Below are 26,230 nucleotides of genomic sequence, written 5' to 3'. Positions count from 1 at the left end.
CTCTAGGGCAGTGGTGGCCAACCCATGGTTCAAAAGTGCACATAACTCTGGTGTTATCAAAGTGCAGCTCTTTGACCTTTGAATATGGTGGTAATAAGAACATAAATAGGAGCAGGAGTAGGCCATACAGCCCCTCGAGCCTGCTCCGCCATTCAATAAGATCATGGCTGATCTGATCATGGACTCAGCTCCACTTCCCTGCAGCTGGATGGCCACACCAATGACATGCACTGTACTCGGAGTGGGAATGGGAATGGGAAACATCAGTTTCTGTAGAAGCAGCATTTTCAGGAAAGCTGGAGTGTGGAATTCGCAGTTTTCAAGCATTATACAAGTGAGATTAGAGAGCTGATTTTAACGGGGTGGGAATTGGAGGGCAAACCATCCCGACCACCCTTGCGAAACACGGGGAATTTTAACTCTGAATCTCTACAGGCTTCCCATCAGAACCTTGCCCAAACCCAGGGGGAAGTGGTAGCTTGCTGGCTTGTGGGCGGTATCAGGATTTTGGGAGACAGGAGCTTGCCGCTGGAACCTGAAGATACGGAATGGCTGGAAGAGGGTTGGGGAGGGCCTCGTGGTCTTCTGGTCCTAGAATGACCAGGGCAGCAGGCGCATGGGAACACCACCTCCTCCACGTTCCTCTCCAAGTCACACATCATCCTGGACTTGGAAATATAATCGCCGTTCCTTCCTCGTCACTGAGTCAAAATCCTGGAACTCCCTCCCTAACAGCACCGTGGGAGTACCTTCACCACACGGACTGCAGCGGTTCAAGGCTCACCACCATCTTCTCAAGGGCAATTAGCGATGGGTAATAAATGCTGGCTTTGCCCACATCCCATGAATGAATAAAAACAAAGCTCCACTTTCTGCCAGGTTGGCCTGGCGGGAAACCACAATGGCTTCCTCACGCAGGCGTCCAATTAAATTGCCAATGGGCAATGTCTACTCGAAGCTGTGTGCGCACGGCCTGCAGTAATCTGCAAGGTACCATGCAGGCCGCTCACAAGCTGAGTTATTATCCATGCGCAGAAAGTTACAGGGACTGCGCCTCACAATAAACAGGCCATGCACAAAGACTATTTGGAGGGAGCATTGGCAATTGGGCCCTGACGAATTAATCAGAGCCCATTCAGCATTTAAAAGAACCCACTGGCTTCAGACGAGCAACCCTCTTACCTGCTCAAGAGCAGCAGATTAACGTCAGAACCTGTGGGAAAGTAATGAGATCAGTGTGGGCAAGTCCCACGAGCAGTTTCAAATGCCCGCCCAGCTTTTGTTGGGCACCTAGGGTTACAATCCGCCCTCGGGACATGAAATGTGGGATTTCCCTTTTCTGAAGAGCAGGAAGTAGCAGGTGGCAGTATTCATAAGAAACAAACATAGTGGTAAGTCTTGGTGACTTCACTACGGATCAAAGTCAATATGATTCTAGCTTCAAAAGTATGACAATTGCTGATAAAGAATTGTGGGGCTTGAGGCTTAATAATCCAAAGACTGAAACTTGAGATGCCAAGTGCTGTTTAATTAGATTCATTTTGGGAAGTGAAATGAAACTTCGGATAGAAGTTTTGATTTTAATAATATCCCTTCTCCAAAGTACGAACTGCTATCCTCCTGGTCCAGTGTGAATTATACGTGACTCATTGTTACAATAGCGGCGAGGGAAGAAGGTAAATGGGGGGGGGGGGGGGGGAGAAAGCATTTTAGTTGTTAATATGGAGTTCATCTCTCCTCTTGTAGGTGTCAGCTGTGGCTCAGTGGGTAACACTCTTGCCTTCGAGTTAGAAAGTTGTGGGTTCAAGTCCCACTCCAGAGACTCGAGCACAAAAATCTAGGCTGACACACCAGTCTGGTACTGAGGGAGTGCTGCACTGTCGGAGGTGCTCTCTTTCAGATGAGAGATTAAACAGTCTGCTCTCTCAGATGAACGCAAAAGGTTGCATGACATTATTTTGAAGAAGAGCAGGGGCGTTATCCCTGGTATCCTGGCCGATATTTATCCCTCAAATCAACATCATACACAGATTATCTGGTCATTATCACATTGCTGTTTGTAGGAGGCTCCTGTGTTTTCTACATTACAACACTTATTTTTTTTTTAAAAAGTACTTCACTGGCTGTAAAGCATTTTGCGACATTCTGAGGTCGTGAAAGGTGCTATACAAATGCAGTTCTTTTTTTTCTCCTTTACCGAATCTGACCCACATCATGAGGCACACAAGCATTTAAAAAATGTTGGTGAACTGGTTATTGTGCATCAGCTCACAAAAATAAACCACCTGATCTCTGTCACGCTCTTGGCATTACTCTCCCAGAAATTGAGCTGCAGGAGTCAGATAAAATGTGTTATTTTCCCAACTCAAGCTTTGAACCCTCAAGGCTCACTTATTTATATTGGGTCAGCCATGGTGGGCAGTATAAAATGTAAATGGCAGCAAAGTTTGAAAATAAATTTGAAATGTGAAAAAAAACATATGTCGAGACAAATCAGTCTTCAAGCAGTTAATAGTAATAACAGTCTTCGGGTCAATTAAGTTGAATGCATTTTGTGGCAGGTTGCATTCCAGTAATATATACAAACAGAAGGAGAGGGCCATTCAACCCCTCGAGCCCATTCCACCATTCAATGAGATCATGGCTGATCTGTGACCCAACTCCATATACCTCCCATATCCCTCGATACCTTTGGTTAACGAAAAGCGATCAATCTCTCAGATTTAAAATTAACAATTGATCTAGTATCGATTGCTATTTGCAGAAGAGAGCTCCAAACATCTATCACCCTGTGTGCGTATAGAAGTGTTTCCAAATTTCAGGAATCTCCCTGCTATCAGCCACTGGAAAAGTCTTCGCTAGAGTCCTCCTCAACCATCTTCTTCCCCTGGCCAAGGAGCTCCTCCCGGAGGTCACAGTGCAGATTTTGTCCCCTACGGGGCACAACGGACATGATTTTTGCAGCGCGACAGCTACAGGGAAAATGCAGGGAAGAGTGCCAGCCCTTATACGTGGCCTTCTTCGACCTTACAAAGGCCTTTGACACGGTCAACCGCGAGGGTCTATGGAGCGTCCGCCTCCGTTTCGGATGCCCCCAAAAGTTTGTCACCATCCTCCACCTGCTCCATGACATGCAGGCCATGATCCTTACCAACAGGTCCATCACAGGCCCAATTATCAAACAGGGCTGAGTCATTGCCCCAACCCTCTGCTCAATCTTTCTCACCGCCATGCTCCACCTCACAGTCAACAAGCTCCCTGCTGGAGTGGAGCTAAACTACAGAACCAGTGGGAACCTGTTCCACCTGCGCCGTTTCCAGGCCAGGTCCAGGATCACCCCAACCTCTGTCGTCGAACTACAGTACGCAGGCAACGCCTGCGTCTGCGCACACAGAGGCTGAACTCCAGGACATAGTCGACGTGTTTACTGAATCACGGTCCAAGGTGAAGTTCAAAGAGCTACGGGACAGTTCCGTTCCTTTATACTATTGAACAAACATGGGTGCATGTGGCTTATGGCCAATTCCTAATCTGTAAGGTCCCAGCTGTTCCTCCACAAAGCATGAGACCTCGAGGCGCCGATCGTCCCATAAACAAGATGGTGTGCGCATCAAGGTCTCTCTTTCTCTCTCTCTGCATCAACAACATTCCACGAGGCATGAAGCAGAAAACACACTGTGAATGTCGGAATATCATAATTAACCCTGTGTGATTAACCCTATACAATACACCGCCCCAAGTGGAGGAAGTGCATCTGAGGGAGCACTGAGCACCTCCAGTCTCAACGCCGAGAGCATGCAGAAATCAAGCTGAGGCAGCAGAAAGAGCGTGCGGCAAACCAATCCCACCCATCCCTTCCCTCAACGATTATCTATCCCAACTGTGACAGAATCTGTGGCTCTCATATTGGACTGTTCAACCATCAAAGAACTTACTTCAGGAGTGGAAGCAAGTCTGCCTTGATTCCGAGGGACTGCCTATGATGATGATGATGTATAGAAGGGTTTCCTAATTTCACGCCCGAAAGGTCTGGCTCTAATGTTTAGACTATGCCTCCTCGTCCTAAAATCTCCAAGCAGTGGAAATAGTTTCTCTCTATCTACCCTATCAGTTCCCTTTAATATCCTGAAAACTTTGATCAGATCACCCCTTAATCTTCTAAATTCTAAAGGAATACAACCCTACATATGCTTATTCTCAAGTTAAGTATTACTGCACTGACTCAATCTGGATAATAATGGAATTCCATTCGTCACCTTCCACTTAATGGCTGAAGAGCTCCATGACACAGACAATGGTCAATGCCCATTTTTGTTTTTGCACTTACAAGTACAGTGCAGAAAAGCCATTAATCCTGATTATTGTACACCTATGAAAATGTTTGCCTGTTGAGGTTTTAGCTCCTCTGTTGAACACGAAGTTTAGGACCAGAGAAAGTTTCCGTTCTCCCTTCCAAATGTTGTTCTCATTTTTCCTCAATGTGCCACTGGCCCCTTCAGCCTATTCATCAAGTTCCTATTCTTTACAAGGGAGCCGAGACAACAAATGTTAGCAGGCTACTCAACCAGAGACAATGCCGCCCAGCTTTATCCTGGCCTCGCTCAACACCCACATATATATCCTTCCAGGAGGTGGACATTGGTCAGGAGTGGGATGCCTGAATATTGCCCTCATTAAGATTGGCCACAGTAAAGCTATAGATTGGATTTAGGATCTTTAATGATTCATACAGCTCGGCACTGCATCATAACAGTACACTTAACCATTGAGTCATGGTGAACAGGGGGTGGGGCAAAGAGCAAAGCAAGCAGAGAAAGATTTTGCTGAAGTGAATCAACCAGCTCGGTTTCCCACAGAGAGAGGACCACAGGGACAGAGATTCTACCCGGTGTGGGCTCAGCATATAGCAATGTAAACAGGCATCACACTGCCAAGCGCTGTTTAAGGAAATAGATAAAAGTTAATAGCTCAAATTGGTTATCTACCAAGGTCACCACCCAAATGGGAAGCCACTGAGGAAAGATAAAGAGCAGATACAGGGTTCCATGTTCAAGAACTTAAAAAGACGGTTGAGATGTTTACACTAACTGAATTCCAGAGATGGTACCTCCTTTAACTCCAACCTCAGGCATTTTTGGTGTTTCAATTATAGTAACTGCACAGTTACCTCGTATTCTAGATACTAAATGCATAGTATAAGCCTATATAGTGTAAAATAAATATTAATGACTGAATTGTACAATGATTGCTTTTCATTTTCACACTGGGTTAATTAATTGCCATCTTCATTATACTCTTCTTTTGCATTGACCTTGGAAACGAGGCATTCTATATTATACCAACGCAAATAAAGAACAAACGTGCTTTTATATAGCATCTTTCACGACTTGATGCCCCAAAGCACTTTACAGCCAATGAGATACTTTTGAAGTTTAGTCACTGTTGTAATGAAGGGAAACACAGCAGCCAATTTATACACAGCAAGGTCCCACAATCATCAATGAGTTTCTGACCATACAATCTGTTTTTTTTTTAAATAAAAGTAATGTTGGTTGTGGGATAAATGTTGACCAGGACACTGGGGAGAACACTCCTGCTTTTCTTCGAAGTGTGCCGTGGGATCTGACACGGAAGGGGCTTCCGGCACATGGAACAGAAGTAAATGGCCTTAACACAAAGGGCCTTAATACAAAAAGGTACTCAATAAATATTGATCAACTATTTATGTACCACTTCAAAAAAAATTAACTTCTTCAGAATGATACAACAGTGAACGGACAGCACGCACACTTTCAACTATTGATCCATTAAGCGCTTTACTTCACCTGGGGCCAAAACATCATGTGAGATTATACACACATCTTCTCAGTCAGGATTACTATTGGATCACATGCCAATTCACCCAAAAAAAAACTAATTTGTTTGATAACCGCTCCTGTGAAGCGCCTTGGGGTGTTTTACCATGTTAATGGCGCAAGTTGTTAATTAATTTTCAAAAAGGTACACGATTTCAAAGAGATTTTTAAAAAGGCAGCTCGTGGCATCAGCAGAAATTTGGACATTTTTTTCCATGAGTATACCAAACGTTTACACAACTGCAGTAGTCAATACTCCATTTGTTATGCAAATACCAGTGATCTGTATGGAATATTACACACTTAAATTTGTTCCTCAATTATAAATGATGTTTCTCCATATAATTTTGAAATCATTCTGTGCGGACTCTATGCACCACAAATTAAAGAGTCCTGGTAACACATCAAAAAATAAGTATATGAAATCCCAACTGATGGATATTTATATGATTCGTGAGCTCGGACACAAAAATGCAACAATCCAAATAGCTGTGTCCAGGATTAGGAATGGCATTTAAAAAAAAAAGTGTCCAAATCACCAGCTGTGTATCATTAGTTTTATTTTTAAATTAAAGAGGATTTGTAAAAAAAAATGTAAGCTATTACCTTTTCTCACAGCAGAGATATTTCAGTACTTTTGAAAACTTGGGATTCTTCAAAGCTTAAATTAATTCCAAGGGAAAGAGAGTGTTTCAATATTAATGTTCTGAGGAATACCACAATGTCAATTAAAATCTGGAAAAAAAAGTCGATTCACATTCTGGGATATTCAAAAAGCACTTTACAGCCAATGGATTATTTTTTGAAGTGTGGTCCCATTGATGAACAGGGCAGCCAGTTTTTGCATAGCAAGGTCCAACAAACAGTCATGACATAAATGATCAGGTAATATTATTTGAGGGATAGATATCAGCCAGGACGATGGGGAGAATTCACCTGATGTTCTTCGAATAGTGCCATGGCACCTTATGTCCATCTGAACAGGAAAATCGGCCCTCCGTTTAGAAACATAGAAAATAGGTGCAGCAGTAGGCCATTCGAGCCTGCACCACCATTCAATATGATCATGGCTGATCATGCAACTTCAGTACCCCATTTCTGCTTTCTCTCCATACCCCTTGATCCCTTTAGCTGTCAGGGCCACATCTAACTCCCTTTTGAATATATCTAACAAACTGGCTTCAACAACTTTCTGTGGTAGAGAATTCCACAGGTTCACAATTCTCTGAGTGAAGAAGTTTCTCCTCATCTCGGTCCTAAATGGCTTACCCCTTATCCTTAGACTGTGACCCTGGCTCTGGACTTCCCCAACATCGGGAACATTCTTCTTGCATCTAACCAGTCCAATCCTGTCAGAATTTTATATGTTTCTATGAGATCCCCTCTCATTCTTCTAAATTCCATTGAATAGAAGCCTAGTCGATAATATATACATGTATAAATAGCTGGTAAACATCTCGTCCATATGGCAATACCTCTGATAATGCAGCACTTGGAGTGCTGTACTGAAATGTCAATTTAAATTATGCACTCAAGTCCTGCAGTGGAGCTTGAACTCCTGATCTTTTGACACAAAAAAGAGAAAGTGCTACCACACTGAGACAAGCTGGCACTGAAGTTACTAAGCTGTTCTAAAATCGGCCAAAAACACCAGTCTTGCTCCCGTGGCATTACTTCTACAATTGACGAGCAGTAGTGAAAAGATGAACTAGTCATATTCAGTTTGTTTTTCAGAAACTGCCATGAACATGGACAGAGGTAGCAAAGCTGGAGATTTGGGCAGTGCAGTGGTAAGCATAATTAAACCAGCAAAAACAGAAACATCATTGACCGCAGATATAGCTCAACTGTGGCTAGTCTTGATCACAGAAAAATGAAGTATAACAAAGATTTCAAAAGGGCGTGAAAAAATATTGGCCCAAAGTTAATGCAAGGCTCAAAAGGTGGGGTAATTTGCATTTATAAGAAATTTATATTAGTTACTATTTCATTATGTTATTACAATCATAATATATTTGCACTAATACTGCATACACACATAGGGTGTAACATCGACTTCAGCTTGAAGTAGGAACATAAGAACAGGAATCGGCCTTTTATCCCCTTGAGCCTGTTTTAAGCCATTCGATGAGATCATGGCTGATGACCTAACTCCCTTTACTCACCTTTGCCCCATATCCTTTAATACCTTTAGTTAACTACAATCTACCAATCTCATATTTAAAACTAACAATTGTCCTGGCACCAACTGCCATTTGCGGGAGGTGTCCAAACTTCTACCACTCTTTGCGTGTAGAAATGTTTCCTAACTTCACGTCTGAAAATCTGGCTCTAATTTTTAGGCTATGTCCCCTAGTCCCAGATGCCCTAACCAGCTGAAATAGTTTTTTCTCTATCAATCCTATCAGTTCCCCTCAATACCTTGAAAACATTGATCAAATCACCCCTTAACTGTGTAAATTCCAGGAATACAACCATTGTTTGTGTAACCTCTCCCTGTAATTTAACCCTTGGGAGTCCAGGTATCAGTCTGGTAAACCAGTGTCGCACTCCCTCCAAGGCTAATATATCCTTACTTTAGTAAACAAAGTGAGTGAGCTGCAGGCACAAATAGTCACATGGGAATATGATGTTGTGGCATCAACTGAGACCGGACTCAAAAAAGGGCAGGATTGGGTATTACATATTCCTGGTTATAAAGGTGTTCAGGAAAGATAGGGAAGGAAAGATAGGAGGTGGTGTGGCAGTATTGGTTAAGGAGAATGTTAACAGTGCTGGAGAGGGAGGATGTCTTGGAGGGGTCAAGGACAGAATCTATATGGCTAGAGTTAAGAAATAATAGGAGGTGCCGTTACACTACTAGGTCAATTTTATAGACCAAAGAGTGAGAAAGATATGGAAGATCAAATTTCCAGAGAACTTGAGAGGTGCAAGAACTATAGAGTAGTAATAATGGGGGACTTCAACTATCCTAATATAGACTGGGATCATAATAGTGTAAAGGGCAGAGAAGGTGAAATATTTATGAAGTGCGTTCAGGAGAACTTTCTTGATCAGTATGTTTCCAGCCCGATGGGGGGGGGGGAGGCACTGCTGGATCTGGTTCTGGGGAATAAGGTACATCAAGTGGAGCAAGTATCAGTAGGTGAACATTTAGGCAACAGTGATCATAGTATCATAATGGTTAGATTAGCTATGGAAAAGGACAGGGAGCGATCTAGAGTAAAAATGTTTAATTGGTGGGGGGGGGATGGGGAAGCCAATTTCAATAGGCCGAGAACAGATCTGGCCCGGGTAAACTGGAGTCAAAGATAGGCAGGCAAAACTGTAGTGGAACAATGGGCTGCCTTTAAAAAGAGAAAATAAGTCGGGTACAATCAAGGTACATTCCCACAAGGGGGGGGGAAGAGGTAGGGCAACTAAAGTCAGAGCTCCTTGGATGATGAAACAGATAGAGAATATGATGCAGAAAAAGAGCGCATATGACAGATGTCAGGTTGCAAATACATCGGAAATCTGGCTATATATAGAAAGGTCAGAGGAGAGTGTATAAAAGAAAATGAGAGAGGCAAAGAGAGGGTATGAGAATAGAATGGCAGCCAACATAAAAAGGTTATTCAAAATTATTCTATAGGCATATAAATAGTAAACGGGTATTAAGAGGATGGGTGGGGCTGAAAAGAGACCAAAAAGGAGACCTATGCATAGAGGCCAGAGGCATGGCTGAGGTACTAAATGAGTACCTGTCTTCACCAAGGCAGAGGATGCTGCCATAGACAAAGTAAAGGAGGAGGTAGTGGAGACACTTGATGGGATAAAAATTGATAGAGGTATTAGAAAGGCTGGCTGTACTTAAGGTAGCTAAATCATCAGGAGCCGATGGGATGCATCCTTAGGATGCTGAGGGAATCGCAGAGGTACTGGCTATAATATTCCAATCCTCCATAGATACAGGTTGGTGCCAGAGGACTGGAGAATTGCAAATGTTACACCAATGTTCAAAAAAGGGTGTACAGATAAACGCAGCAACTACAGGTCAGTCAGTTTAACCTCGGTAGTGGGGAAGCTTTTAGAAATAGTAATCAGGGAAAAATGAAGAGTCACTTGGATAGGAGTGGATTAATTATGGAAAGCCAGCACGGATTCGTTAAAGGCAAATCATGTTTAACCAACTTGGAGATTTTTGATGAGGTAACGCGGTTGACATGGTGTACATGGATTTCCAAAAGACGTTTGATAAAGTGCCACATACTAGACTTGCTAGCAAAATTGAAACCCATGGAATAAAAGGGACAGTGTCAGCCTGGATAACAAATTGGCTAAGTGACAGGAAACAGAGAGTAGTGGTGAACGGTTGTTTTTTGGACAGGAGGAATGTATACAATGGTGTTCCCCAGGGGTCAGTTCTAGTACCACTCGTTTTCTTGATATATATATTAAATGACTTGGACATGGGTGTACAGGGTACAATTTCAAAATTTGCTGATATAAAATTTGGAAGTAGCGATCAGTGAGGGGGGAGAGTGATAGACTTCAGGAAGACAGACAGGCTGATGAAATGGGCAAACGTGTGGCAGATGAAGTTTAGCAGAAAAGTGTGAAGTGATGCATTTTGGTAGGAAGAAAGAATGAGGAGAGGTCATATAAACAAAATCGTACAATCTTAGAGGAGGTGCACAAACAGAGATCATAAATCATTGAAGGTGGCAGGGCAGGTTGAGAAAGCAGTTAAAATGGCTTATGGGATCCTGGGCCTCAAATAGAGGTAGAGAGTACAAGTGTGTAAATGATGAACCACCTGTTCAAAACACTGGTTCGACCCCAACTGGATTAGTGCGTCTAATTCTGGGCACCACACTTTAGGAAGGATGTGAAGGCTTTAGAGAGGGTGCAGAAAAGATTTACGAGAATGATTCCAGGAACGAGGAACTTCAGTTACATTGATAGACTGGAGAAGCTGGTGTTGTTCGCATGGAGCAGAAAAGATTGAGATGAGATTTGATAGAGGTGTTCAAGAACACAAGAAATAGGAGCAAGATTAAGACATTTGGCCCTTCGTGCCATTCGATAAGAGTATGGCTGACCTTCTACCTCAACACCACCTTCCCGCGCTATCCCCATATCCCTTGATATCCAAAAATCTATCGAGATCTGTCTTTAATATATTAACGACTGAGCATCCACAGCTTTCTGGTGTGGAGAATTCAAAAGATTCACAACCCTGTGTGTGAAGAAATTTCTTCTCATCTCAGTCCTAAATGGCCTATCCTTTATTCTGAGACTGTGACCCCACCCCCCACCCCCTAGTTCTAGACTCTAGACCCTCCAGCCAGGGGAAACATCCTCCCAGCATTTATTCTGTCAAGCCATTTAAGAATTTTGTATGTTTCAATGAGATCACCTCATTATTCTACACTCTAGGGCATATAGGCCTAGTCTACTCAATCTCTCTCCTCAGGACAATAGCCTCATCCCAGGAATCAGTCCAGTGAACCTTTGTTGCAATCCCTCCATGGCAAATGTATCCTCGATACCAAAATTGTACATAGTACTCCAGGTGTGGTCTCACCAAGGCCCTATATTACAGGTTGCACCTCTCTAGTCTGGGACTTGTTCATCTGGAAACATCCGTGGTTCGGCATTAGTTGGGCCTGCGGGAGAGGAGCATTTATTTCTTTTTAAAGTTTTGATCGGCTGCAATGGCTCATTAGTCAGTCTGTTTGGCGATCGGCTGGGAGCATCCGTCAGTCAGTGAGTGAGTGTGTGAGGGAGCCATCCACTGGTTACCGTGGCACGCACTCACACTGTCCACCGGTACCGGTAAGCGAGACCTCCGGTGGTTCGGGAAATTCTCTGTTCCGGCACCAGTCAGGTCCCGAGGGTGCCGGACTGGAGAGGTACATCTCTAATAGTAGTAAGACTTCTTTACTCTTACAAGGCAACATACCATTTGCTTTCCTAATTGCTTCTGTACCTGCATGTTAACTTTGTGATTTGTGTACAAGGACACACAGGTCCCTCGAAATACCCAGTCTCACCATTTAAAAGAAAATTCTGCTTTTCTATTTTTCCTACCCATGTGGATAACTTCACACTTCTCCACATTATATTCCATCTGCGGTGAGAGAAATGGGCCAACTTCAAGCACATCTTCAGCTATGTCATTTCAGAGAGGCCATTGAGGAAGTAAACACTATTTAGGGAAACTTTTACCCGTTAGCCATTACTGCTCTTATTTCTACAGCTCATGGAGACTAAATTAGCTTCTAAATACTTTCATTTTAGTGGAAGGTTTTCCAAACCATGAGAAATTGTGCAACTAAAATTTTAATATGAATTGCTAATAAAGAAATACTGTTGTATAATGAACTGGTCACATTGACTTTACAGGAACATAGATAACTATATCCTTTACTAGAGAAGGTCTCACAGATTCCCTCTGCTGTATATAAACAAAAAAAAAGAGTCTAACTAGATACTGTAAGCTCAAAGTAAAGTGTGACCGTAGTCTTTTATTGCAGGTCTCCAGAGTGCCTCTCCAGCCTGTGAGGACTCCTTAGTATCAGTGCTCCCAAGGGATTGTGGGATCCCTTGGGACTCCAGGGGATGAGCCCTTTGGTGGCTACACAAGGTATAAACAGGTTTACACATATAACACCCTCTTCCCGAGATCGACACACTTCATGTAGCCATCCTGCGAGCCACTCAGCAGCGTGTGGACCTTGGGGGATGGAAGCACACCTTACGGACTCTGCGCTTGTGCTCAGTGAAAAGCTGATCTGTTTGTTGAGAGGTTGTTTGCCCAGATTCCACGTCACCACAGCTCCGTTTGTGGCTGCTGTTGCCAGCAACTTGTCATCCATCTGATGCCACACCACATCAGTGCAACTGAAGTTCAGGAGAGCGCTCGTGCCCAACCTGGAGATTTGCTTTTTCCACAAAGTTCTCCTCATCTATGGAGCAGATTTTGAAAATGTTGCAACCAGCCACAATCACCAGGGCAGAGTCCCTACATATGCCAATAGCACTGGGAGGTGCATCAGGGTGACAGAACATAGTTCACCCAGAGATGATTGCTCCACTCAGGGCTGTGGTCACTCATGCCATCTTCGCCAGTGAAAACACAAGTAATTTCTGGCAACGCTGCCAGTTAGGAAATGGTAGTTGCCATTAGCAATTACTTCAGTCTTCTCAATATGAAAAGAATACTCTAGTTCCGTGTTTTAATCATCAGGGGTCTGGGCAGAGTAGAGCGAGAGAAACTGTTCCCATTAGCAGAAGGGTTGAGAACCAGAAGCCAAGATTTAAGGCGACTGGCAAAAGAACCAAAGGCGATGCAAGTAAAAACCTTTTTAACGCAGTGAGTGGTTAGATCTGGAATGCACTGCCTGAAAGGCAGATTCAACTTTATCTTTCAAAAGGGAGTTGGAGAAGTATCTGAAGAACAAAAAAAATTGCAGGGCTACGGGAAAGAGGGCAGGGGAGTGAGACTAGCTGAGAGATGGCACGGGCTCAACAGGCCAAATGGCCTTTCCCATGCTGTAACCATTCTATGAAGATGTGGTGCCCAGAACTGAACACAGTACTCCAGGTGTGGTCTGACTGGAGCTTTATATATAGCTGTAGCATAAAGATAGATAGAGAGATAGATACCAAAAGAGCAAATGCATGCTACCAGCATGGAGCCTTGCCCACTGGCCCCACATCAATAAATCGTAGGTAGAGCACGCTTGCTCTCCCAATATTCACAAACAAGGCTGCATTCTAATTGAATGGTGAAGTCCCGCTCAGCCATCACCCCTGTACTTGCTGATCAACATCGGCTCCTGGTTTAGCAACGCCTCATCCTTGTTTTCAAATCCTTCCATGTCCTCACCCCATTCTCTCTCTCTAACCCTCTCCAGTCCCACAACCCTCAGGGATATCTGTTCCCCTCTAATTCTGGCTTCTCAAGCAACCCCTGATTTGAAAATCGCTCCACCATTGGTGGCCATACCTCCAGCTGCCAAGGCCCCAAGCTCTGGAATTCCCTCCCTAAACACTTATGTCCTCCTTTAGGACGTTCCTTAAAATCTATCTTTGACCATGCTTTTGTTCATCTGCCCCAATATCTCATGTGGATCAATGTCAAATTTTGTTTTATAATGCTCCTGTGAAGCACCTTGGGACATTTTAAAGTTGTTCTATAAATGCGAGTTGTTGTTGTACACATTTGTTAAATCAGCTACCTAAAGGTAACATAGTCAGGGAAATTTGTGACTAACATTAACATTAACATAAGATAATTCAAGCCGCAATCAGAACACGCTCAGTGAGATTCCCATTTTTTTTTAAAAAACAAAACAGAAGTTGTTGTAGGAACTGGCCAATAATATAACCTGTCAAAACAGAAGTGAATTTTGTATCCATTTAACATCTCAATAACTTAGTCTCAAATACACTAAATTGGATAAATGGAAATTCAAAGCTGCAGGTTCCTACTTTTTAAAAACTTCCTCAGTTACCAATTCAAAATACCATGTTCCAATAAACCAGAAGTATGACCATATTTCATACAACAAACAATGCCTTCGCAATGTTCATTACTGCGCAAGACTTTTGGTTTTGCCAGTTTTCTCCCACTCCCTTATGAATGCATTGACTCTTGGGGTCAGTTCGACAGGTAACAACAACCTTACCTGAATGACTATTCTTCACAGGAGCATGGACATCGAGGATTAGCTAGCTATTCTGCTACAAGGGGTGATTAATATAGACACACACATATGTACGTACATACACACACGCACTTTCCAGAAGGGTTTCCTTGGACAATAATTAGAGTGGCACCCTGACTGATTTTGCTGCCTGCCTCCTCAGCCTATGAGTGCCGACAGAGGCCAATTGCAACAACCAACACTTGCTTTGGTTAACAGCAAATAATAATTAGAGACCAGAAATGTTCTGATCTGAATGGTTTAGTACAATGCAGTATATTTACTCTCTAGGCTAAGATTGCATCCATGGGTTTTTCTTTGTCGGCTGCATACCATGAAGCTTGGGGTGCGGGGGGAAAAAGGGGGGGGGCACATATCAAGTTGAGATACATCTTCCCATTAATTTGCATGCATCTTAAATTACTAACACTAACAAACCCAGGTATTTGGAAAATTAGACATTAGTGTACTGCATAACTAATGGGCAAAAAACTCTTCTAGCCTGAATATTGTTTCCCTCTCCTCCCCTGCGGATATATCTATTGTCACATAACATTCGCCTTGGGGCTTGAATTGACATATACACTGCACTAATTCCAACACTAAACTTTGTTTTGACCAAAACCAGTTCTGCCAATGTTGTCACCATTGTGTGCGTGTATATATACACTCAGATGAAAAAAGCATGGCCTCAGGGTTTCACCAACAGCTTAGCGACTTTATCCAGGGAGTCGCTTGGCCACACAGATTTAGAAAGTCGCAGGCTCCATCGCCAGTTTGCACAGCATTAGCTGCTCTCAGTAGTTTAGCGGTACAATTGCTGAAACTGACCTCACCTCGAACATTACAACAGTGACTACACTTCAAAAAGTACTTCATTGGCTGTAAAGCGCTTTGAGACATCCGGTGGTTGTGAAAGGCGCTATATCAATACTAGTCCTTCCTTCCTTGCAACCTGCGTTTCTGCTGGTTGTCAGTGGGGTGTTCCACGAGGGCTTCGAGTAGTAGGTTTTGCACAACAAGTGGCGACCCCAATGAGGCAACAGCACCGAGAACAGTCCTTGCCAAACCTCCACACCCATAAAATACAAGTTGCAGGTATGAAATACAAACGCAAAAGTTGTTGGCTTGACTTCTCGTGGCCTGAGGTTCGAACAATCCTGCTTTATGCCATTGGAGACGCCACCTCAAATTTCATTGACTCTTTCCCATTACAAGTTGACTCTTGAAAGAGCCACTATTAGGAAAAATGTTCAAAAGATAATCCACATTTACAATCCGCATTCCCCATGGCCCAATGCATAAACGCTATCCAGTGATGCACAAAGCCACATTGATTTTGGGGGAAGGGGGGGGGGGGGGGGGGAAAAAGAGAAGAGGTGAAGAGAAGAGGAGGGAAAACTCCCATGTTTAAATCGCTGGGCTTTACAGAGTTGGCCAAGGCTCGGATATGAAGAACACCCATCTCCGAGGCGTTGAACAGCATCAGATGCCCATAGAACCATATCCCAGCACATCAGGACTTCCAGGAGAAAAAAAGATTAGCCATTAGTATACTGCACAACGAATCTCTGTACCCTGAATATTGTTCCCCTCTCCGCCTCTTCTGGCGCACAACACCTTTTGTCCTTCAAATGTTCCTCAATCTCTTGGCCTGCTTGCAAAACTTGTCAGCCTGGTAACGCCTAAAGTTATGTTAACATTACCTCATTTAAACTGTAGGATTTGCAAGTGCAACTAAACAATGATTCAATGCAAGACACAAGGACAATGTGTTCCAACGTTAGATGAGTCAAAAGGTGTGTCTCGGAAAAGGAAGGGGAAAAGATAAACAGCATTATAAAAGAGATCGGATAAAATGCATTTATGCTTTTTAATTTGACATTTGCTAAAATTATTTTGAGGGGAATATTGATTTTCTTCCCCCTTCTCTCACCTCACACACACACACACACCCCACCCACACCCCCGACAAGCTTCAGAAATTTTCAAGGAAAAATAAGACTTGTTTCTCTAAAGAAAGACCAGGGAACTATAGGAGATGGGGCAGTTACACAAATGCCAATTCAAATTCTCTCTCGTTCACAGCTGAAAGCTTACTCTTCATATCCATAATGTTTTAAAATGCATAGCAGGTCTGCAAGATTCCGCTACACTGAAAATGTTAATGGAGTGTGAACTCAGATACTGATCCATCTGCACATTTCCAGAATTTTCTATTCTTAAATCTCAGATTTATAGTGTTGTCTTTTCTTTGGATCTCTACTTTTTGTCCATGTTACATACACGTAAAAGTGCAAGAAACTTATTACCAACAGCCTCGTTGCCTGTAAGGTTCAAAGGCTATCAATAGACTGTATTCATGCATCCCAGATTGAGCGTGTGATAGGGATCCCGACATTGTTTCCCTTTACTGAAAATAAAGTTACTTTCTGACTTTGCAATTACCATCGAGTGTGACCTTGGTAATTTCCACACAATGCAAGGAAATTATTAGACAGAAGTTATAGAAGAACAAAACATAAGAAAAATAGGAACAGGCCCCTCGAGCCTGCTCTGCCATTCAATAAGATCATGGCTGATCTGATCATGGACTCAGCTCCACTTCCCGCTCCCCAGAACGCCTGATTCCCTCATCGTTTAAAGAAACTGTCTATTTCTGTCTTAAATTTATTCAATGTCCCAGCTTCCACAGCTCTCTGAGGCAGCAAATTCCACAGATTTACAACTCTCAGAAGAAATTTCTCCTCATCTGAGTTTTAAATGGGCAGCCCCTTATTCTAAGATCATGCCCTCTAGTTCTAGTCTCCCCCATCAGTGGAAACATCCTCTCTGCATCCACCTTGTCAAGCCCCCTCATAAATCTTATACGTTTCTATATCACCTCTCATTCTTCTGAATTCCAATGAGCAGAGACCCAACCTACTCAACCTTTCCTCATAAGTCAACCCCCTCATCCCCAGAATCAACCGACTGAACCTTCTCTGAACTGCCTCCAAAGCAAGTATATCATTTCGTTAACTGAGCCACCTAAAGCAGGGCAACACCAGTTTGATGACAAGGTCACCTACCAAGCCAGTCAAATTACGATCATTCACTTGTCTGCGTTCCCTCTCCTTGCCATCCTATTGTAAAAGTCACTGGTGAGGTTTGCACAGTTGCCAATTATAGACAGCTCTTGTGCCATTAGCAAAAAGCTGGTACCTGTAGCTCACAGTGAGTGAGCAATGTGTTCTTTTGCAACCAGGCATTACATTGAGTGGTGCTATCATTAAGTATTTCACACAGGTAGGTTTTAAAGGCACCCCATCAAAGAAAACCCCCAGGCCTCAAATAGTGCATCCCTTCAATAGCTCAAATTCACCTGCTCAGTAAAAACAGGGTAGACGCTTTCTCCAATTAGAGCAGCCACTGAGTGCATACTTGAAGAATTGTATGGATTACAACGCCTGTTAGTGACTGAAATCACATGGAAGGACTCCTGCAATGGCTCAGCAAATTTATCCAAGTTAGTAGCTGAGCCACACAAACGAGGAAAGCCCTAGGATTCATTCGCAGTCTGTGCTGAATTTGCTGATCTCAGTTAGAAGGGGAGATCTTTATCTATAATCTCTTCTCGTGCATATTCTAGCCAGCACGCAGCTAGCGGAGAGATTTAACCCAATCACAAAATCTGCTAACCAAGCATTATGTGGAAAACTTTCATACTGAAAACTTGTCTTTCCTGTTTGAATTATAAGAATAAATAGTAATTAAAAAAATAAATCAGTGCTGGAAACTTGAAAATTAATTGTTGCATAAACAACATTCACATCAGAGCTTGAATTGACATATGCACCGCATTGATGCCAACACAAGTCTGAATAAACAGCACTTAAGTTTGTTTTGACCCAAACCAGTTCTGCCAATCTCGTTACCTTTCTGTGTCTATACAGATGGGGGAAAAAAAATCAAATGTCTCCTCAGGGCTCCACCAACAGCTCAGCAACCTTATCCAGGGAGTCACAGATTACAAAGGTCCCAGGCTCAATTGCCAGTTAGTGCCGAGTTAGCTGCTCTCAGTTGCTCAATCTGACCCCATCGCCCCTCGACCTGCTTTTCTGCTGGTTGTCAGCAGGGTGTTCACAAGGGATGCTCGAAGAGTGGGTCTCTCACAGCAAGTGGCAACCCAAATGCAAGTCTGCCACATTCACAAATTCCATTGTCCAGGGAAACCCCAGTTTAAAAAGACATCGGCTTTAGCAAATCTGGCAAATTTACATTTGCACAAGGACCAAACTGGTGGCTAATCAGCTCATTGATATAGAAGCAGCTTCTGTTAGGGAAATTGGCCAGCATTCCCATTCCTGATCACTATCCCAATGATCCTACGTAGTCCTATGTAGAATGCAGGTGGGGATAGGATTAGGTACATCTCGGATTCACCACTGTAATCTGATAGCCGGCTAACATTCAACTTCAAAGCTCACACATCGATGATGTACTATTCCCAAAAAGAGACGCACATTTATATAGCACCTTTCACGACCACTGGACATCTCAAAGTGCTTTAGAGCCAATGAAGTACTTTTGGAGTGTAGTCACTGTTGTTATGTGGGAAACACAGCAGTCAATTTGCACACATCAAGCTCCCACAAACAGCAATGTGATAATGACCAGATGAGGCGAGGGCCCAGGGGCAGCACAGGCCAGCCCACATTGCAATAAATGTGCGTGCTCGGTCTGTGCAGCAGAGCTGGTCTCCAGTTAGTCTTGGGTAATCCTTGCCACTGGACTAAGACCTAGCTCTGTCGAGTCTGTGTGGTGGCTGGTGTGCAACGGCCACCATACGTTAAAAAAAATCCAAACACAGGCATCTTCCCCCCTCCAAGATGTAGTTCGGGATCTGGAATATTAGGTCCTTCATTGGAACACCTGTGAACTCATCCTTTTGGCGTGGAAGCAAGTCATCCTCGCTTCAAGGGACTGCCTATGATGATGATGAATGATCAGATAATCTGTTTTTGTGTTATGTTGATTGAGGGATAAATATTGGCCAGGACACGAGATAGATCCCCTGCTCTTCTTCGAAATAGTATCAAGAGATCTTTTACATCTACCAGAGAGCGCAGACGGGGCCTCGGTTTAATGTCTCCTACAACTAGTCCAGTAACTCAACTCAACTTTGGGTACTGCGGTGCAGTGGTTATGTTATTGGACTAATAATTCAGAGGTCTGGACTAATAATCCAGAAAATGTGCGCTGAAATCCCACCATGGCAATTTGAGAATTTGAATTCAGTTTTTTTTTTAATCTGGAAATATAAAGTTGGTATCAGTAAAAATGGCCATGAAACTGTCGGATTGCTATAAAAACCCAATTGGCTCACTAGGGAAGAAACCTCATTACCCATACCTGCTCTGGCCTAGATGTGACTCCTGTCCCACACCAACGTGGTTGAGTCTTAATTGCCCTCCGAAGTGGCCCAAGTAAGCCACTCAGTTGTATCAAACCACTACAAAGAATCCACAAGGACTGCACCTCCCTTTCAAGAAGGCAGCCCACCACCTTCTCAGGGCAACTAGGGATGGGCAATAAATGCCAGCCTTGCCAGCAACACCCACATCCCAAGAATGAGTGTTTTTTTAAAAAAAAATAATAAAGCTGCATTATGTAGGGACAATAATTGGTCACCTGCCAGCCAAGCATTGTCAATGGCACATGCAGTCCACCGAAGCAAAGAAAAATGTGTTAAAAATACAGCACGTGCATTCAGATGCACATTCATACCTGTAGTTTGTATGGCAGCGGGAAGGGTACAGTGTGGAATTCACTCGCGCCTCGTAGTCAGAAGGTTCAGAGACTGGAGTACAAAATCTAGACCAACACTTCAGTGCAGTACTGAGGGAATACTACACTGTCTAAGGTGTCGGATGAGACGTTAAACCAAGACACCGTCTGCCCTCTCAGCATGATGTAAAAGATCCCACGACATGATTTCAAAGAACAGCGGGATTTCTCCAAGGTGCCCTGGCCAATATTTATCCCTCAGCCAACATCACTACAAAAAAAATCTGTTCCATTATCACATCATTGTTTGTGGGACCTTGCTGTGCATAAATTGACTGCCGGATTTTCCTACATTACAACAGTGACTACACTTCAAAAGTACTTTGTTGGCTGTACAGTGCTTTGGGGCATTCCAAGGTCACGAAAAGCGCTGTATAAAATCAAACCTCTTATCGGGTTATACTAGAAGGTACACCTGTCTAAATTCAGCTCAAATCCGACCTTCACTTGCCGAGACCTTGAAGCACAACCGAGCAGAAGTTATTGAGTGTAAACACACAAACAAGAAGGGCACTGGGGGCAATTCATTCAATTGCATCATTAAGACTTGAAGGTGAGCTTAAGAGCTTAATTACTCTCAGCACAGAAGCAGTATGGTTATTAAGCATGCATTCTGGAACAAACATTACCTCCCGGAGGAGATAGCTACATTATGTACAATCGCTCCCAGCAAGTTCCCAACCTTCCTGCTAGTTAGTTGTTCCCAGCTGAGGTGCCCTGCAATCAAACCTTCCGTCAACAGTTTCGGAACTGATCTTTCGTGGGACCTATATTTACACAGAGCTTGCCTTCCTGGAATTAACTGCTCAATCTTTCAAATGTTATAAACCCAAGACGAATAGAAATTCATGTGGATTTCTCTTATGAAGGCCTTTAACTGCCATTACATCAGCAAGCACATGATCTTGTTAACAGTTGTGCCAAGCAGAGCTTGCCCTCATTCGAGCACTCTGCTCAAAGCAATCATTGCCTCCATTATAATCAAAAATTGCAAGCACTCAAAACCACCACACACCCTTCAGATTCAAGCTAATCATTTCAGAATTAGGAAGGTGCCAATATTCTTGGCAGGGTGGAGGGGGCAGGGGAGAAAGTAAAGGGAAAGGGAATAAGTGGGTAGGCAGGGGCAGAATTGAGAGTTGAGGCAGGTGAACAGCCAGAGTCAGTGATTACTGCAGCATTCTCTTCCCCCTCAGTGCGACGTTCCGAAGGCAATATTTAGTGTGTGGCCGCTGCTGGTTTGCGGGAGCCTTAATACAGGAGGTCCTGTCCATTCTAAACTCCCTCAATTTATAGCGTACACCATTGGAAATACCCTGAAGCAAAGAATCTGAACCAATAATTTTTTTTTAAAGTAGCAGCTAGTTGTAAAAGTTTTTACAATGGACGAACTTCAGCAGTCACTTTGATTTCCGAAGAGGTTTAAAAAAATAATTTGCTGGCAGTATGGAGTTTGATGTGTAAATGTATACTTGGCTGCTCTGCTAGGCTTTAAACATTAAACCCTAAACTGTGAGGTATTCAGGCAAAGAGAATAATGGTTTTGACAGGGAAACCCACCAGCCATGGATGATGGGTCCAGCTCCCTTCACTGGCATGAATGAGCTACAGATGTTAACTCTGGTGGTCAGTTGGTTGAACTGCGCTATTTGGAATTCCAAATGAAACTTACATCTGCATAAAAATTTTATTTACACTCCCCCTTCAACAGGACAGATGCCTTGCATCCCTCGTAACTATTAGATTCAGATCAAAAGGTAGAAAAAGTGCAACATTTTGCATGGCATTAGGGATGGGCAATTAATGCTGGCCTTGCCAGCAATGCCCACATCCCATGAATAAAGAAATAATTTTTTTTAGCGAGTTCCATACACACAGGCATCTTCCACCCTTCAGGATGTAGTTCAGGACCTGGAATATTGGGTCCTTCATTGAAACACCTGTGAACTCATCCTTTTTTGGCGTGGAAGCAAGTCATCCTCATTTCAAGGGACTGCCTATGATGATTCCATACTAATATAGAACCACTGTTTAAAATGGAATTAAAATTAATCCTTCCCATTTTGTCAAGGCATAGCGTGAATCTTGACCTACCAAGGAAGAGTACTGATCAACAATACATGATCAATGAACCCAATTGCTATAATTCACTCATAACTATAACAGAGGAAGAACTACTTGGGTTATGAACACAGGCAAAAAATTACCAATTAGTTACGCGAGTCCATTATTTATGGATTACCCTATATTTAGGCCACATAATGCTCTGGGATTTGGATGTGTTGTCTTATACTGACACCGCAAGGTCAGTTTGTTGACCGCTGTTGGGTGAATTTAAACTTTAGCGTCACGAATGTTGCAATGTAAATCCAGAATCGGGAGTCAACCCAACCAGGCTCTGGAAAGAAGTGGTACAGGACTCCCCTGCCCATCCTGGAGGAGGTATGCAACTCCAATGTAGTGTCAAACTAGGTTTAAAGAAATGCATAGGGCACCCCTTGCATAACTTTAAGATATTAAGGGGAACAGATAGGGTAGAGAGAGAATCTATTTCCACTGGTTGGGGAGTCTGGGACTACAGAGCAGTGTATAAAAATGAGACACAGATTTTTCAGGAGAGAAATTAGGAAACACTTCTACACACAAAAAGAGTGGTAGAAGTTTGGAACTCTCTTCCGCAAACAACAATTGATGCTAGATCAATTGTTAATGTTAAATCGGAGATTGATAGTTTTTTGTTAACTAAAGATGTTAAGGGATTATGGGCCAAAGGTGGGTACATGGAATTGTGTCACAGATCAGCCATGATCTCATTGAATGGCAGAACAGGCTTGAGGGGCTCAATTGCCTACTGCTGTTTCTATCTTCCTATGTTCCCAAGAAATAAAAATGCATGCACTCGCTTAACCGCTGAGTACACCAGGTTTAAGATGATCATAATTCACAATTAGAAAACAATGGCAATATTTTAAATTGAACTTTTGCACCTTACCCAAGTGACCATTCTTCACGTGTGAGCACAGCGTGAGTGTGTCAGCAGCTGATCACATACTGTTCTCACTGGACATGAGCACAATTCCCAGTAGGATTCATTTAATAGCAGTTAGCAGCAGCTTGAGCAGATTTCACCCTTCTCCTTCCCCTTGCACTCAACCCAGAGATTCAGAGTTGTACTGATCCAAGGCTGCCTTGGCCAAGATCGGCTAACAAGAGTGGGAATTGTAACTGGGACTACAGTCTGTATAGCCGTGCTCTATACCGGTCAGTGGTTGCAACAACTGGGCCAACAACAACAACAACTTGTATCTATATAGTGCCTTTAACATCGTGAAACGTCCCAAGGTGCTTCACATAAATATTGATAAAAATTTGACAGAGACACACAAGTAGAAATGAACACAGGTGATCAAAGGAGGTATGTTTTGAGGAGCATCTTGGAGGAAAGAGAGGTAGAGAGGTGGAGGGTTTAGGCAGGGATCAGGGATGAGTCATCAGGATCTTTGAACAATTTGGGGGAGGGGCAGGAGAATCTTATTCTGCTTGTCATTATTATTTGTGCAATTAGTGAATCAATTCACTGGGGGTAACTGAGCAAGAAAATTACCTCAAATAAACACTAAATGCCCAATTCATCACCTCACGTCAACCCACTACAAAACCTCTCGACTAATTGCCACAAACAACCTCAATATCAGCTAACATTGTCAGCTTGCTTCATGCAGTCATGTAATGCAGACTGAGGCAAACACATGTCGGGCAATATCTCGGGGCAGGCAAGTGCCCATTCCTATATAGATAATTATCTTCCCATACAATTAAAGTCTAGCTTTTAAGTGACGGTTTTTAGAAATATTAAAGCTTTTCATCTTTTAAACTATAAAAGTGCTACTATAAATGTAATCCTTCCACAATGTACTAGAATCGCTTAATTGTTCTGTTTCAGTCACAAAGTAAGTCAAATGCAACTCAGCCATAGCATTCATATGTTGCAATCTCCATCGTTCTAGCTAAATCGCAGTGTACTCCTCGTACCCTGGGTGATCAACCAGTACCAAAGTCAGCAGTGAAACACGGCAAGATTGCACTGCAGGGCACTCCTCCCATTGATGCATAAAGAGATTTAAATTGGGATCAAGTTTAAAACTGCCCACACGTGTAAAACTGGGGACGTGGGGGTTCATAAACCTACATGACAGAGTGAAGCAAGCTTGCAGTACTATGCGTGAAAATGCCAAGTCCAGTGCTTGCATCAGATCAATTACAGGAACACATGGGTTGGACATGTTGACGTAGCTGTCATTGTGGTACAAGAAAAAAACACTTATGCTCCTGAAATTGAACTTAATGAATTATTTCCTTCGCAAAATAAGTTGGTATTAGCAAAACACTATGCAGCCATCCTTAGCTCCTGAACTGTAAAATGGGTACTGAGCCAACAGTGACAACTGCTGGGAACAGCTTGTTAGCATCCAACAGTTCAAGTTTTTTTTAAACACAATGTCTGTTTGAGTTAGTAGACCCGCAGCAAGAGTCCTAAAGGGGGGCACTTCAAACATTCAACAGTGCCCACTTCACAGAGACTGATCAACAAATCAGCTTATTGACAACACAGATTGAAACTAGCCTTCCAAACATCAAGGGCAGTTTAAGTCACGACCTGGTTGCTAATGAACTGATAATTAATCGGGTTAATGCGGGAAATCAAACCCGAGCGTGGCAACACCCCCCCCAAAAGAGGCTGAAAGTCAAAGCCAGTGATTTATTCGGCGTCACTCCCACTTCACTGCGCATTTTTTTCCGTTTAGGTTACAATGTTGCTGAGACAATAAAAAGAGACAGAACAAAACTGCCTGGCAAACAGAGCTGGCTGGGAATGAAACATGTCAGAAACTGGAGTTAGGTCAAACAGGAGGAGGAGGAGAACACATCGCTGGAGTGCCCTAGGTTATTTGAGTCACTCCACAGTTGCTATGCGAACCGCAGTAAATCGCTGTAAGAAGATTAGTGAAACTTTACGCCTGACGGATTCTGGTTTCAAAAAGCAGCTTTCTCGAGCAGGAATAAAATCATGTACACATTTATATATAAAAGATATATATTTTAAACTTTCTGAAATAAAGTTTGCTCCAACTCTGTCCTTTTGTGCAAAGCTCGCCCCCCCCTGTCCTAATGAATCAATCCCAAAGCAGGACGAATGGCACATTTGGACGTGACCTACCCGCGGTCGAAGTGCTGCCCGCGGTCGCAGCTGCAGTGTAGCAGATAAGGAGAAGGAGGCAGCTCGATGTAACGCTGCGCTTCATCGCCATCCTCGTCTCGGGCGTCTTGGCTACAATTCAGACTGTGCGGGGGATACAATTTTTTTTTAAAAAATTCAGCGGGCTTGGTATCCAGCCGCTGCCGTGTCTTTTGTTGCTGCCGCCTTCACCGAGATGCAAATGGAGCTGAAGGGACCGCGCTCGGCCTGGGCCAGCCGCTCTCACTGTGTACAGGTGTTGGACAAACTCGGCCTCTCGTCACTTTCAGCAGATGGAGCGGTCTCAGCGCATCAGACTCCACCCTCTCGCCGGCCTTAAAGGCGTACCGTCTGCAAATGCTGCTGCTCCAGGGGGATGGGGGGGGGGGGGGGTACATTACCCCGTGTTAACAGAAGCCACGGCACGGTATATAGTCAGCGTTTTTTTTGTTGTGCTTCTATATATATATTTTTTGCTATACAATGCTAATTTGGTCAGTCTGCATTCATTACCCGGCCGCTTACCTTATTTGCAAACTTCGCCCCCACAGTATCTTCCTTAAAAACAAGAGGAGGGGATTGCAGCCAGCAACTCATCCGTGTGTGTGTGTGTG

The 26,230-nt window shown here is 43.3% G+C and overlaps 1 protein-coding gene across 1 annotated transcript in view; it reads right to left on the bottom strand.

Annotated features, from left to right (window-relative positions):
* Positions 1 to 25,888, bottom strand: part of LOC139233603 (protein HEG) — an 83,201-nt gene extending 57,313 nt beyond the window's left edge. The window contains exon 1 of the mRNA XM_070864007.1: positions 25,599 to 25,888. Within this exon, the coding sequence (XP_070720108.1) occupies positions 25,599 to 25,689 (91 nt within the window). The 5' untranslated portion in view covers positions 25,690 to 25,888. The remainder of the gene's footprint in view (positions 1 to 25,598) is intronic.
* Positions 25,889 to 26,230: the final 342 nt, after the last annotated feature.

The sequence above is a fragment of the Pristiophorus japonicus genome, chromosome 21, assembly GCF_044704955.1.
Source record: "Pristiophorus japonicus isolate sPriJap1 chromosome 21, sPriJap1.hap1, whole genome shotgun sequence".
Classification (NCBI taxonomy): Eukaryota; Metazoa; Chordata; class Chondrichthyes; family Pristiophoridae; genus Pristiophorus; species Pristiophorus japonicus.
The sequence above is the reverse complement of the archived record's forward strand: the minus strand, read 5'-3'. Positions and strand labels throughout refer to the sequence as shown.